The sequence below is a fragment of the Balearica regulorum genome, chromosome 4 (genome assembly GCF_011004875.1).
Source record: "Balearica regulorum gibbericeps isolate bBalReg1 chromosome 4, bBalReg1.pri, whole genome shotgun sequence".
In the NCBI taxonomy this organism is placed as follows: Eukaryota; Metazoa; Chordata; class Aves; order Gruiformes; family Gruidae; genus Balearica; species Balearica regulorum.
Window position 1 is genome coordinate 32,539,012 of NC_046187.1, and position 14,791 is coordinate 32,553,802.

Below are 14,791 nucleotides of genomic sequence, written 5' to 3' on the forward strand. Positions count from 1 at the left end.
TTTTCAGCTGCATGCAGTTGTCAGGGCAGGCAGTCTCGGGAACTTGCAGTGGTCTTCTAGAGAAGGAAAAATTCAAGGAAGGCTGATGGACGGATGTTTTTAGTGGTGTGAGTGAGCAATTAGTACGTAGGGGTCACCGAGCAGGGGATTTGGATTTGGAGCTGGAAACGTCAGGGTCTGTTTATTTGAATCTTTTTAGCTAAAGGCGTGAGCTTATTGCTGCTGTGACTGCAGGGCTTTTTTTCCTCCTCTGCCTCCTGAAACTTTTTTTTTTCCTTTCTCTCTTATTTCTGTGGGTGTATGGGAATATAGCTGACTTCAAGTATGAAGATTCAAGAGCATCCAAGCATTCCTGAAAACAAGCTGCAAAGAAATCAAGATGCTGATGATCAGGAAAAGAGCTTTGTGTCAGAAGTGCCTCGGCTGGATTTGACAGCGCTGTGTGATGACAACAACTGGGAAGGTAGGATTATGTGATAGCTGGTTGTATGAGTGAAACGAGAGAGAGGGAAACCTGAGTGGGCTGGGTATATCTTTCTGTGATTGTGTTCTGTTGCCAAAAACAACAGGAAAGCAATTTTGTCCTGAGTATGGAACTGAAAGTTTGAAGAAACGGGAAGTGAAATGCTGGATGGGTACCAAGTCTAATTGTCACTTAGAGGAAGAAAATTAATTGTTTTATTCTTGAAGTTATTTTCATGTGCTGTTTAGTACTGTGAAGTCCCTGTGTGTTTCAGGATAACTTATTTCTTGGTGGCTGGTCACTCGAGTATTAAGCTAGACTGCCTTACACTTCAAAGAAACTGGATATTTCACAGACTAAAAGGAACTTCCTTCTTTCTCCCTTTTCTTCCACTTCAATCACTATTTGGAAAAAATTATTTGAATCTGAAAAGCACAGCTGGAAAAAAAGGCTGTCTATCTGCTACTCTGTCTTTTGATGGCTCTTACAAACAATTTTTTTGTATGCTGTGAAAAAATTCTGATCACCAGCTCAAACGGCAGTGTTAAATTGCATATGGTTTAAATTATTTTAATAGTGTTTCTTAGCTCTCATCTCCAAAGTGCATGCTTGGTTGACTGTTTGCGCTCACTCACTTAAGAGTGGGAAATCTGGGGGAATTCTGTGGGTGCCATGACCCTCAATTTCATTTGAAATTGATGAATTGAAAGTGTCCAGCACCTCTGGGATTAAACCCTTTTCCAATTACTGAGTATGTCTCTGTGTACAAGCAAGAATTCTTCTGTTAGTTTGTGCTTTAGGAGTGAAAGAGGGGCTTTGACAGGGAAGAAACAGGAAAATGCAAGTATGGTATTTTAATAAAGCAAGAGAGGGAAAATATGTAACTAATTTATTGCTCTAAAAAACCGATCTCTGAGGATCACTAAGAAGGTAAGTTCTCTGCTCCTGCCTCCACAGTGTACGTGACCTAGTATATTTTGCCTTTCCCTCTAGGAGGGGAGTAGTTGTGACATTTCAGGCATGAGTAAAGAAAACCCGCAGCCTTTGATTCAGCCAGGCAACGAGTCACCATGGACAGGAAAGAATTTCTCCACTTGTTTGCTAGGCGGGGATTCCCTGGGTGGTATCACCACGCGTGCAGCATGGCTGATCAAAGCACCACGGAAGGGCTCCCAGGAGGCCTTGGCCGCCTTATGTGTTTGCTGAGATGCTAATTAGCAGTGCCCCGCAGGGTCTTGAGCCGGGGTGAGCACGTCTGTGTTCTCAGAGGTGATGTGTGGCTTCAGCCATCATGTGAACCTTTGAAATTAATGACTTTTTTTTTTTTTTTTTTTTTGGTCTTCCTGGGTTGCTAATGGGAGTCATATGAATGCATGAAAAGGAGAACAGAGCTCCTTTCTGTCTGCCAGAGGCTTTCCCATCGTATGAAATAAGTTGCATCTCTGGTACAACTCCCTCTTTGTAGGCATGCTCTTATGTTGGATTCTAGCTTTCTCACCCTGCAAATACGAAACAGGATTGTGAGCACGTGTGACTGCTTGAAGAGTGCTTCTCTCTGGTTCTTTCTTCCTTCCTCCCTTCTGTTCACATGTATTTCACAAGAGGAGGAGGTGGGCAGTTGCAAAAGAATCAGTTGTCTGGGGTGAGCAAGATGTCATCTAAAATACTTGCCTTCTAGAATCACCATTTTGTTGGCGCAGATGAAAGAGCAGCAAAATGGTGCCTTCTGCATCTCAGCAAGGAAAGACTGAGTCTTTCCTAGCAGTGGATGTGAAATCAAGCTCGCAGCAGCCAGGAAGGGGAAGACGTTAATGTCAACTCTCAGACTGCTTCTGCAGCTAACGGCAGAGCCTGTCGTTGAGACTGGCTTTGTGAGGCAGGGTTGTACCGCTCATCCACAGCTCTAGGAGCCAGGGCATCCTCCCTTCCCCTGCCTGCCTGAGCCACTCAAACCTTCACACGTCTCTTCAGGATCTGTGCCACAGCTCTGGTTGCATGCCCAGTGAAAAGGGGAAGGGCTCTGCCTCCAAATGGAGTAACATGGAGTTATTTATTGCTTTGCTCTAGCAAATTTGGTGGGTGCATCTGTCAGGAAATTACCCATTCCTCCAGGACATGGTTGAGCTGACTTTTGGGGGTCAGGGTCCTCTGTATCATACTGCAGGAGATACAGAGCATCTAGTGACCAGGGCAACTGCTGGGCCTTTCACAAATGAGAACAATTACAGGTTGAGGGGTTGCCTTCAGCTGTAGCTGTCACTGCCTCCAGTCACAAGTTAGGAAAGGGCCTTGAAGAATGGGCACAGAATTATGCAAAACAACCTTGTCCATTGACTAGCTTTTATTTGTCACTCAGACTCTCCATCATGTTAAGAACAGAGCTGCCTTAAAAACCCTCATTCAGGGGCACAGAACTGTGGTAACTGCTGCCAGGTGAGCTGGCAGGGCCTTCTGCCTTTTATGTTATGCTACAAGTAATTTTTACCAGATTGTTTGGGTTTTTTTAAGGTTCACCGCATAGTGAAATCTGTACACCATCAGAGAGATTTGCTGTACTTCTCCGGGCTACGTTCCCTTTACCTAAAGCTGAACGGAGAGAGGACAGAGAAATTTGCTTCCTCCAGTGCATAGGCTCACACTGCCATGTGCCCGCTTTCTGCATCCGCCTTGCCTGCTACCTGTAGGGGCGTACGTGTAGTAATCGTCAGGCTATTGATGTAGTACGCAGGGTGTGAGCAGTCCGCCAGCCAAATTCCAGTGCTGAACATGTAGCCTAGGTGCATTTCCCATGGTCCGAGAGAAGTATTTTACTAGCGTGCATTTGACGGGTGCAAATCAAATAGTTTTATTCTCAGGCTGGGTGTGAACTGAGCTGGGATGTCTGACTGCTGGGCTTGCCCGCTAAGCTGGTCAGTCAGTGCCCGCTGCGACAGCTTGCGAGCAAGCGTTTTCAGAGCTACTTCCATAGCAAAGGTTTTTAATTGTTGTGGATTACATTTGAATCGAGTGCTGTGAGCGAGGAGGACAGAGTGTTCTCTCACAATCCAACGCTATTGTGCAGATTTCTTACCAAATGTTTCTAATTCAAGCCCAGAACTTGCTATCCTGCCCTCAAGGAAAATCTGGAAGTATGTTGCGCTCCGTAAGAGCGGCTGGCCCTGTCAGCAGCTTGGAGCTGAACAGGCAGTTCAGTAAATCGATGCGATGCGTGTGATTGCTGCCTACGTCGCCTGATTACTGACGTTTTTAAAAAAGTCCTGTAGATGAGATTTCAAGCAGAGTTTGCGGTAACAAGCACTTCTGAAACAATCAGCGGACATTTTTCTGCAAACTTCCAAACTTTAAAAAAAAAAAAAAAAGCAGAAGTTTAAAACACAATTTGAATTCTCAGTGTTCAGAACTCAAGTATTGTGGCACTGAGACCCTGAGGGTAAAGCTGATCTACAAATAGTTTCGACACTGACTTGATACTTTCCCATAAAAAAAAAAAGATTAATATGAAAAAATCCAAAGAGTATAGCAACAGGAGAGTTGGATTTAGATTTTTTTTTTTAACACTGTGGACTTAGATACATCAGTGTATTTGTGTGTAACACTCTTTAACATAAGAAACACACTGCATTTTTATTACTATATGTAGAAACAAATAATTGCATTGTTTACTGATTTTATTTTATAGCATTGATATTTTAAAAATGTATTCTTTCATTGTTTATTATGACATTATATTATAAACAAAATACAAAGTTGGCTTGCTAGCTGAGAGATGTGTCATCTCACTCACTGAAAAGGTGTGGTAGTGCTTTATTTGGGCCAGTCTTTTTGATCCTCGTAGCAAGAATACCTCCTGATGTATTCAAACAAGGATGTTTTCAAACAGTTATTTATAAGATGAGTGAAATAGGTTGTTACTGAGCTAGTGAATGTTTTGGGGTTTTAAATTGCTTTATTCACTTCATTATGAGAGGTCTTTCTGGGGTCTTTCAAGTGGGATTTAATACTGGGACCTCAGATGTTGTAATTAGTTTAGGCTTTTTTAATCCCTCCAGACCTACTTCAGTTTACAGCAGCTAAGATTTGGCCTCCTTTGTTTGTCAGACGGGGGCATGTAAACGCAGCGTTGGCAGCATATATCAGCTGTGTGGCTGCAGAGAGGGAAGCAGGAGACGCCTGCGGCATTCTGCCGGCTGCACCTGAGGTGGGATGTGTGCGTGGGCTCGCCTCTGTTGGCCCTGCAGCCCCCAGTAACCCTGTGGCAAATACACAACGTAATGATAAAAAAAAGTCAGTTTTGGTCAGCTCACTAATAATACACCAGTTTGATACAATTAATCTTTCTTCCTTCTCGTGTGATACAAGTTCATTAATATCTCCAGCCCTCTACGCGGCAGGTTGGCGGAGAGGTTGTATTGCCATAGGCACGTGTGCGCCTATAGAGTTCTGCAGAGCAACGCCTGGCAGATGGCTGACAGCTTTGTTGAAAGATTAGCTGGTTGTGGGATTTTGAGGGAGAGTGCAGCACTTCTGAAGGACTGCGGGCTCAATACCAGCGTATTTCGCTTCTTCCACGCCAACTTAGCAAAGGTGTACCTAAAAGAAATACATTGAGAGTCTGACCAAGAAATAGAAGATTTTTTTCACCCTTTCTCTGCACTGGTATAGCCATGGTGGTTAAATATTCCCAAATATTTATTTTCATGAAAGGTTGTCATTATGGAAAATTGGGGGGAAAAAATAGTACATGGAAAGAATGTGGAGATGAGTAGAAAACTGAGGGTTTTCTCTGAGCAAGAGAGATGTGTTCAAGACAGAAGATGAATAAGCGTAACTGCTCTGTCAAGTCAATGGCAAAGAAAAGGTAAAACATTTACATTCTTTACTGAGATTTTATTCTTCAGTTAGCAGAAAGGGGAAAGGGTGACAACATTAATCCTGACAGCAGATACTTCAAACCTGAACCATTAAGTCCAGGAATTTAGCAGCCTTCAGAAAAGGCTCGACACTTTGATAGCTATCTTGGATAAATGAATAACAAAAGATATTAGGTATTCTGTTAAACAGGAATTGATTGATTGTGCACTGTCAGAAAAAGCGGCAGCTTACGCTTAGTGGGTTCCTGTATATTTGTGCAATCCAGCAATTCCAGTGCTTCCAGCTGAAGTGCCTGGCACCTGGCCAGTATGAGAGAGAAGGCAGTTGGACTACAGCCCTGGTCCACTCTGTGATCTGATGTAGATAAAATCCATAATTCTATGTACCTAAATATGTTCTTTAATTAATTGCTGTGTTACTTTCGGGGGGGGGTTAGCCATTTTGTGTCCAGAGTAGATTTTTTTTTCTTCTAAATATTTATGGTCAGCAAGGGAAAAGTTACCTGTCAAGTCAGACCTTCCAGGAGTGAGGGTTGAAACCAGCTGATTTTCTATAGCAGCCATTTCTTCTGTCAAGTCTGAAATTTGATTTTTTCTTTCTGGACTTTTTGCCTTCTTTTTAACACTTTCTCCTTAGGAATGCGAGTTTAAGGTTTTAGGCAGTATTTTGAAATCAACAAAATAGAAAGTACACATACCTCAGTCTCTGCTAGCTTGCATAAAGTGCTTTGCTGTCTTTTGGGGTTTGATCAGAGGCTCTTTGAGCCATTGCAATTCTCTGAATGTTGCATGCTATCTGGTATATAAATCCACCTTGGGACAAAGTCACATGCATCATGCATGATTAATAATGGCTTTGTTAGCTGGTGTGGTAGGAGCTTAATTTGGTTACTGCTAAATATGCTGGTGATTTCTTCTGAGTTTATTCCATCTATGTAAATCCCATGAAGATGTGATTTAACAATTTCCAAGAGCAAATTCTGTTTTGGGGTGAGAGAGTGTATTCAAAAATTGGCAGAGAGAGATGTCTGGAAGAATCACATGCATCACTTAACTTCATTCCTGCTAGTCAAATGTAGCAAAGTTGTGCCTTTTGTGTTACTAGCCTTTATTTTGCTACAAGAGATCTTGCAAAGACCTTCCTGAAATCATGACAGATTCAGAGAAGCGTGTGCCACCAAAGTGTCGCAGTTTGGCTGAAGGGTTTGCCCTTCGTTTCACCTTCCTTCTTATCAGATTCCTTGAGCAAAATATTTCTGATATTAGGAACTGCCAAGGTTGAACACACCATAGAAAAAACTCTTGTTCCAGAAATGAACTGAGAAAAGTGCAGGCTGCAAAAGCTTTCCAATCCATGGCAAACCAGCCTACATACATACACTTGGGACTTGTGCACCTTGTCGAAGTAGCCTCTGTGATCCAGGCTTGTATGTGCTTCGCTTATCACAACACCTGCAAGAGGCTCTTTTGCAAAAACCTCCAGCCATCCCTTTCAGAGCAACGCATCAGCTTGCATGCGGCACTATCCTCTAAGCAGAGGCATGACGTTTATATTCATGTGCTAAGGAAGACGGGAGGAGGAGGAGAGCATCATTTAACGCTGTGTACAAGCAAAATACCACTGAGCCCGTCATTACTGAATTGTGGATTATCTTGCACTGTCCAAATTGTACAGGGAGGGGGGGAGAATATTAAAGAGCATAGAGGTTCTGTAAGGCAATCCTCATGCAGTCCATTCTGAGCTATGAAAATGTTAATCTTGTTCAGCAAAAGTCAATATGTTTTTTATTCAAAAATCGATAACTTCAAAAGCCCGTTCTCTTCATGGAAGAAGAGTAGATGCACTAGGCACAGGAAATGAGTCTATAGCTCTGCGACTGGTCTGGGAGCTTTCTATAAGGTTTTTGTTTTGTTACTTGACTCTAGAACTATTTGTTAGATTTATAAGTTCAAAGCCTGGCTCTTAAACTGTCTAATCCTGTGGTGCTAAGTAGGAGCATGCAAATCAGCTTAGTAAACTATCTGAACACAAAATGTTAGACTCCTTATGGCATCTGGAGGGAGTGATCACAAGATTGAGGCGATTGCTTTCCATGGGCTCCACTATGCTGATCAGCAATGCTAAATTGGGTTTCCCTTTCTCTCCCACTCCACCATCTCCCTGTGGAACATTGCTTTTACTTCCAGCTGGTTAGATCATCCAGGGGATTGAAGATTTCCTTCACTTTTCTACCACACTGTTAAGCAGCAGGATTGCATGTGAAAGAGAAGAGGGGGAAACGCAGACTATATTACCATCATTGTTAATTTACAGGCTAGGCACCCTGTGGAACACGTAGTAATGTGAGACACCCTTTCCTTGCAGACTAGAAGAACCTATGTTTATTCCTAGCCTTTAATTTCCAATAGTGGGTGTCAGGGTCATATTGGAGTGCCAGAGGCTATGGGAGGACAGTTAATATGCTTTTCATTTACAGCATTTGTGCATCCTGAAACTGAAAAAAATCCTCCTGTAGTCCAGTTGCCTCCTTTATACTGCCCGTGCCAATAATTCTCTCTTGTCCAGCATAACTTTTTCCTCAAAGGTGCTGTCTGGTGATAGCCTTGTTTGGTGTCAGTCCATGGTAATTACTGACCAACTTTTGGGTACGTTTTTCTGTTGCACCTAGGAGATTATTTACGTTTGTGTAGAGTGCCCACTGTGGCCAGGCAATGCTTTGCATTGCTTTGCACACTGGGCAGATGCATGTAACAACCCAGAGAATGCCTGATGACAAGGAATCATGGTCCAGGATAAACGGGTTCATTAGGAAAGTTGCCTGGAGTCTGTCGTACATGTAAAACAAAAGCGATAAAACCAGACTTTGTCTTACTGTTCCCAGAGCCCATCCCTGCTCTTTCCTCATGGCAGCGAGACGGCTTAGACTCAGATGAGGCTCGCCTTTCCCCGCAGGCCGGTCGATTAATTCGCCAGCTTCTGGATGAGGACAGCGATCCCATGCTGTCCCCTCGCTTCTACGCCTATGGGCAGAGCCAACAGTACCTGGATGATACAGAAGTGCCTCCTTCCCCTCCCAATTCTCATTCCTTCATGAGGTGGGTTGTGATTTGCCTGTGCTGACTCTCACACCCAGCTGTAAAGGGTTTGCACAGTTGCATCAAGCAATGTCTCTTTGGATCACATACGCCGGATGGGTATGCTGTGCTGGATTTCTGCTCCTACTGACAGGAAACTGGTACTTTTAGAAAAGTTCTTGGTAACTAATTGTTTCTGGGTTTGTGAAGTAATATCTAGGGAGTTGATGTTACAGCACCTTTCTCTCTGTTATTACAGAGTAGCAACATAGTTTTTTCACTTCTGTGGGATTTGCCTTTATTTACACAAAGTTTAAGTAGCCTTCTCTGCATGAAGATGTACTGTGGCTGTTTTGGATAAGCTCTTCCTGCAATCTCTGCTCTTGGCAGGAGGCGGAGTTCGTCTTTGGGATCTTACGAAGATGACAGAGAAGACCTTACTCCTGCACAACTCACCCGGAGGATTCAGGGCCTGAAGAAAAAGATCAGGAGATTTGAGGACAAATTTGAAGAGGAGAGGAAATACAGAGTGAGTCTCTAGGAGTTAAGCATTTGTATGGAGAGGTATGCGTTAGCAACAAAGGGAAGGGACATCAGGGAAGTCTGTCAAGCATACAGAGGGCTTGAAAGCTTTTTATAGGGGGGGGGGGGGGGAGGAGAAGAAAAAACCTGCTGCCCCAAAAAAAGAAAATGTGCATCCATACCAAGCCAATTACCTTTCCAGTCATTGTGGACTATCAGTGCAGCACAAGATATAGGCTAATAAACTCATAGGATTTTGATTTTGATCAGTGCTTAAGACACTGTGCCGAAAGCACACAGTCAGTGTGTAGGAATAGCTGTGTTAAACTTCTGTTTGTTTATTTATTCAAGTTCAGCTTATGGGAAGCACAGTTGCGCATCTCATTTGCATAATGGTAATCCCAGGACACCAGTGCATTGCAGAGGAGAGAGAGCAGCCTCCTTTACCCCTGAGCAAGGAACCACAGTCAAGTGCTGCTCAGCAGTAGCAGCGTACTATAATTATTCCTGACATGCCCTTCCAATGCACGGAAAGCTTTTTAAGGAACTAAAGCTTTGCATGTGTGCATCTTTGTTGGTGATTTAAACCACAAAGGATTGTACTGAAAGGATCTTGCCTGCAGTAGAAAAGCCTGGAAGAAATGCTCAGAGCTTGTTGTAGCCTAGCATTTGGGTTATTTCAGTATCTTTTGATGTGAGGCAGCCTTTGCTGTGGATACATGCATCCTAACACTTGTCAAACTGTTCATGCTAGGCTTCCTCGATTTTTGGAGATGCCCTCTTGTTGGAAAACAATAGGTACAAGGATTGCAATGTGCATCTGCCCCTCTGTGCCACTCCTACATCTGAACGTTTGCCATCAAAAGTTTTGTGTTTTCTAAAAAAAAAAAAAAAAAAAAAAAAAAATTTCAATCTCATGATGCCCCAAAGAGACAGTGTTGTGACGGGCTGGAAAAATTAAAGCAAGGTCTGCAATGAGCTGGTCAGAGGTATGCAGGTGCCACTCAGAAGCCAGTGCTGATGCTCTCTGCTGGCTCCAAATTATGTTGTACCTCTTTTCTGACAAACGCTTGCTTCAGTGGGTCTCTCCAGTTGGTTTAACGCAGATTCAACGTGACTGTTCTTTCTTCCCAGCCTTCCCACAGCGACAAAGCAGCCAACCCTGAAGTGCTGAAATGGACAAATGATTTGGCCAAATTTCGAAAGCAACTTAAAGGTGAGTAGCCACCACTGGTGCACCTTTGGGGGGCAGCTGGATGCTGCCTCATTTAAATTTGATGTCAGGCAGCAATTCTGTCATTGTCACATCTTAAAAAGAAAAATTATTCATCTCCCCCCAAACATCCCTGTTTAGAGTCAAAACTGAAGATATCGGAGGAAGACCTTGGCCCTGTTGTGCGTCAGCGGAGCAACACGCTCCCCAAGAGCTTCGGCTCTCAGCTCGAAAAGGATGATGACAAGAAGCAAGACCTGTCAGATAAATCTTCCAAGCCTGCTGTGGAGACAACCCTTGATTCTATCCAGAAGAAGCTTCAAGAAAAACGAACAGAGACAAACCGACCTGAAGATATTAAGGTACAATGTAGACAGATGAGATTTAGGCCTTTAAGTACAAGTAGGTAACTCGTGGCTGCACAGTCACTTGTGAAAGCCCTGTGGTCTTCTATGTTTTGTCACAAAGTCTATAACCTTTACTCCTGGCTCGCTTGCTTTAGTTTCTTTCCCTCTGCCTTTAGTACCTGATTTATTTTTATTTTTTTTTACAGAGCTCGGTTTTTATTGAATGTCATTGTGTGTTCTTTTTCTGATCCTTGTATATTCCAAGTAACGTTTCTGAATTATTGCACTATTTACTGTCCTGTGTTTGGCTGTTTCTGTTGTTATGCCCAAAGGCTTTTGGCAAATTCTGAGTCTTCCAGTGATTGTGGAGATTGGGTCATCTGTTTTCTTCTAGTTCACTCCAAAGCTTGAAAGCTCTTCTCTCAGCGCATTTTATCACTGCACTTCACATTGAGCTCTGTTAGCTGCTGTAATCTCTGAGGGTTATCAGCAAGGAGGTCTTTGTGTCTGATGTTGCTGGTTCCTGAGCAGCCTTGTAAGTGAAGTCCTTGAGTGAGTCTGCTGACATGTAAATTTTGCAGTGCTTTGTAAGAGAGGGGCAGACAGCATTATCTTTGTTTACTAGATCTGCAGAACAAGAAGATACACACAGTGTGTGTTTGGCTGTTTTCTGATGGTAGCAAGAATCCACAGCCTGGCTGTTTAAAGAGGGTCTGTGATAGTATTTGGTGCTGTGATAGGAGAGAAGGCTCGGTGTCGGGCAAGTTCAGTGGGGGAACTCTGGCAAGCTTAGTGAGGGAAGTCTCCTCCAATTGTCTGCCCTTTTTTTTTGGCTTGGTCCCCTCAGCCTGTCTGCCAGAGCTTTTCACTCCATAGCAGAATTGGCAGAAGGAGACGGTCTGACTGCACTTGAGTTCTTGGTAAAGTGCGTTTGTGGCAGTCAAAGCAAAGATGGCAAGCTTTGCAAGAGGTGCTGCAGCTTGTCTCATATTTGGAGAAGAAGAAAGAACATGTGTTTTGTTGTAGAATTTACACTTTGGATCTTAACTGAAAAAGAGCCACCATCATTAAAAGTCACATACCGTTGTTTTTTTCAAAGCGCACTGATAATCAATAAATCCCCCTTATGGACATAAAATACCTTCATATGCAATGTTCATATAGTTTTAATCCACCCGCATTGTGCATAGGGTGCCACTCACATTAACAGTCTCTTTGGCAGTACAGCTGGGAAAAGAGGACTGGAAGGCAGAGACGAGTCTTCAATTAATGACAAAATCACATGACTTTGGTTAGGCCACAAATCAGTATTGTTTCAGTCCAGGAATCTGACTTTTTTTTTTTCTTCCTCCTCTCTGTGCCACTTTTCATAGGACATGACAAGAGATCAGATAGCAGCTGAAAAAGTGGCTCTTCAAAAAGCTTTGCTGTATTACGAAAGCATTCATGGCAGACCGGTATGTACAGCAGCACTTTTTTCAAAGTACATCTTTATATGTCTTTGTCTGTGGTAAGTGATTCCCCTAACGCTCCTTTGATGTCACAGTCACTAGAACTTCTTGCTGTTCAAACCACACGTGCGTCTTCTAATCCACCTTCCTGATCCTTCACTACCGCTGCTATGAGGAGTCTGTTCTCAGCAAGGCGACGGCTGTAACGCAGCACTGGGCTTGGCACGTACCTGTAGGACCGAGCCTACAGGCTGAATGTGCATTATTTTGGCATCACGCTCACCAGGATCCACAGACATCCAGTTTGTGGCCCAGCGGACTCACCAGCTTTGCTGGGGATACAGTCTGCATGGGAATACCTGTGTATGGTTCCATCCAACCAGGAATTTTGCAATTTGCTAGTATTAATGGCTAACTGGGAAGACAGGTGTGCATACATTGCTCCTTCTTAGAGGAGCTACAGCATGTTTGTCCCGGCACCTTGCTGTTTGCAGGGGGACACCGGCGGCTTGCTATTTGCACAATTCTCTTGTGCCAAAAGATTCATGAAACAGTTTGTCTCCTGAGCATAACAGCATAAGTTGAGAGGAGGTTTCATTCTTCCCTTGAGAAATGGATGGGTTTTTTCCATATGCCAGTGGAAGTGAAGGGCGTGAGGTTTCTTGCACATTTGATCTTACCAAAGGAAAATTATTTGGGAAGACAGAGAATTAAGTATTGTGTCCTGTTGATCCCTACTGTGGCAGAAACACAGTGGCTTCCAGGCCACCAAGTTGGCTTTGTATGAATCCTTCCTCTTTCACAGATGACTTTATAATCTTTGCTACCAGCTGTGTAGGTAAAGTAACTTAATTTCAGAGTGGTGCTAATCTCTTGAGCATTGGCTTGGGAGCAGCAAATTACTGCTTATAAGGAGTAATTGATTAGTGCAGCTGACAAATCTGTCATTCTGCTGCTGCATGGGATTCCTGATCTTTTCCTTCCTTTTGCTCCTGAATTTTTTCTTTCTTTGTCGGTTGTTTTAAAAAAGTCTCACTAATTTATTTAAATGCCTTCATGAAGTGCTAATATTGTACAGTCACATATACCAGCAACTGAAAACAGCATAGTTGTATGAGAGGACATGCAGTTCTATTCTTGTCTAAAATAGCAAAAGGCCAGCACAAGGGAATCCACTTAACCTTCCCTGTCTTCTCCATGAGACCAAGTCAGCTTTTGCTGCTTTTACAGTGACATAAATCAACAGGTGGCATCTCATTGACGTGAACTCACTTAAATCTGTTTAAAAAGAGAACAAGCCCAGAGCCTAGCTTGTCAGCATACCTTTTTTTTTTCCTCCTCTTTCTGATGCTTTATTTATACAACTGCTTTTTAATTTGTTTGTTTTTAAGCAGTCTATACCTAGCAACACTGAACTGCATGGCAAGGAAGACTGCAGCTGATCAGCTTTTGCTGTTCCCAGGTCCTGGCACTGCAGCAGTGGAAAAGTACTGAGAGCTTGAGGAGAATGGGGATAGTTCAGCCAAGTATTTTTTTTTTCTTAAAGATATTTAACTAAACAAGAAAAAAAATGGAGCTCAGATTTATTGTGCAACTGAGTCTTTCTGCACCAGTGATAGATGAACCTGCAAAGGTGGAACTGAACTGGTTTAGTTAAGCCAAAAAGCCCATCTCTGCAGAAATTCTCAAGCTGCTCTAACAATGGAAGCAATGGTCTGTTCCTCGGCTGCTCTTTTGCCATGCAGAGTGTGCCCCAGAGTGGTGTCAAAGGCTCCATTATTCCAACAGTCTCTTTGCATTTTGAGGTTTTGCTGGTATTACTTAGTTTACCTAGTGAGACAGTTTGCTCATGTACTAAACTTTTTTTTTTTTCCAGAATCTGCTTTCTGTTAAGTGTGCTGGTGTAAGTCTGCAGGGCTGACTCAGGCCACATACACTTAACTTCCAGTGCCTAAATTAATTCTCTGTTCCTCCTCCATACTGATATTCAGACACTGAAGTATGTCATTTATTTTTTCCATTCTTCAACATACCTAAGGATTTTTTGCCCATTGCCAGGCTTATGTTTATTTTTCTGTACAGAACAGTGCTATGTATCAACTTTGAAATGTTGTTAATCGAAGGTTTGGTTCTCGGCCTCAGCATAAACCTCAGCATAGGGAGGTTTTTTTGTTGTTTTGGTGGGGGGGTGTTGTAGTGGGTTTTTTTTAAAGTAACAAAGACTGTCTGAGCCAACAGTAGTGCTGTGCCTCCTGTTCTACTAACTGCTAACCTAGTAAAGCTAGGAATAATACAATACAATACTATACTATACTGTACTATAAGCTACCCAGTTTCTCCAGTTGTATGCTTGATTGGTTGCAGAGAAACATCCAGAGTTGGAAGCAACTTGGTAGCCAGTGCAATTGAATGCAGACACATCAACATGAAACTCAATACAGAGCGGGCTGAGTGAATTGTTTGATGCTGCTCACATCCCTCTAATCCATGCGAGCTGCTTACTCAACAAGTAGCCAACGCGAGGCTGTCGGGTATGGGAGCCCGACTGTGCTTCGGAGGTGTGGAACATGCAGGCCCTAGAGCTCGGACTGCCCATCTGTATGCCCCTTGCTGGGCTTGGGGATGTTTGCGTTGAACCCAGAAAGGAATAAAAAGGTCTTCCTTCTTCTTCCTCCCTGTTCATCTGCCCCTAACATGGGAAACAGGCTTGTTTATCAGGAGGAAGATGCTACCTCCAGATTCTTAGAGTTCATCCCTGCCAGTCCCACTCCTGGCACTACTTACAGCTCTTCTGCCCCTTGCAAACCAGCACCCCTCTCTTGCTCTGGGGGGAGGATGCAAAAGCTTTA

General features: G+C 43.2%; 1 protein-coding gene across 12 annotated transcripts in view; it reads left to right on the plus strand.

Moving 5' to 3' along the window:
* Positions 1 to 14,791, plus strand: part of FAM13A (family with sequence similarity 13 member A) — a 133,273-nt gene that overhangs the window by 105,912 nt on the left and 12,570 nt on the right. For 10 of the 12 annotated variants that reach the window (XM_075751617.1, XM_075751619.1, XM_075751621.1 and 7 more), the window contains 6 exons: positions 313 to 463; positions 8,217 to 8,430; positions 8,800 to 8,938; positions 10,066 to 10,147; positions 10,286 to 10,506; positions 11,865 to 11,948. In XM_075751617.1, the coding sequence (XP_075607732.1) occupies positions 313 to 463; positions 8,217 to 8,430; positions 8,800 to 8,938; positions 10,066 to 10,147; positions 10,286 to 10,506; positions 11,865 to 11,948 (891 nt within the window). The remainder of the gene's footprint in view (positions 1 to 312; positions 464 to 8,216; positions 8,431 to 8,799; positions 8,939 to 10,065; positions 10,148 to 10,285; positions 10,507 to 11,864; positions 11,949 to 14,791) is intronic. The other 2 variants (XM_075751618.1, XM_075751620.1) reach the window with 1 other exon arrangement.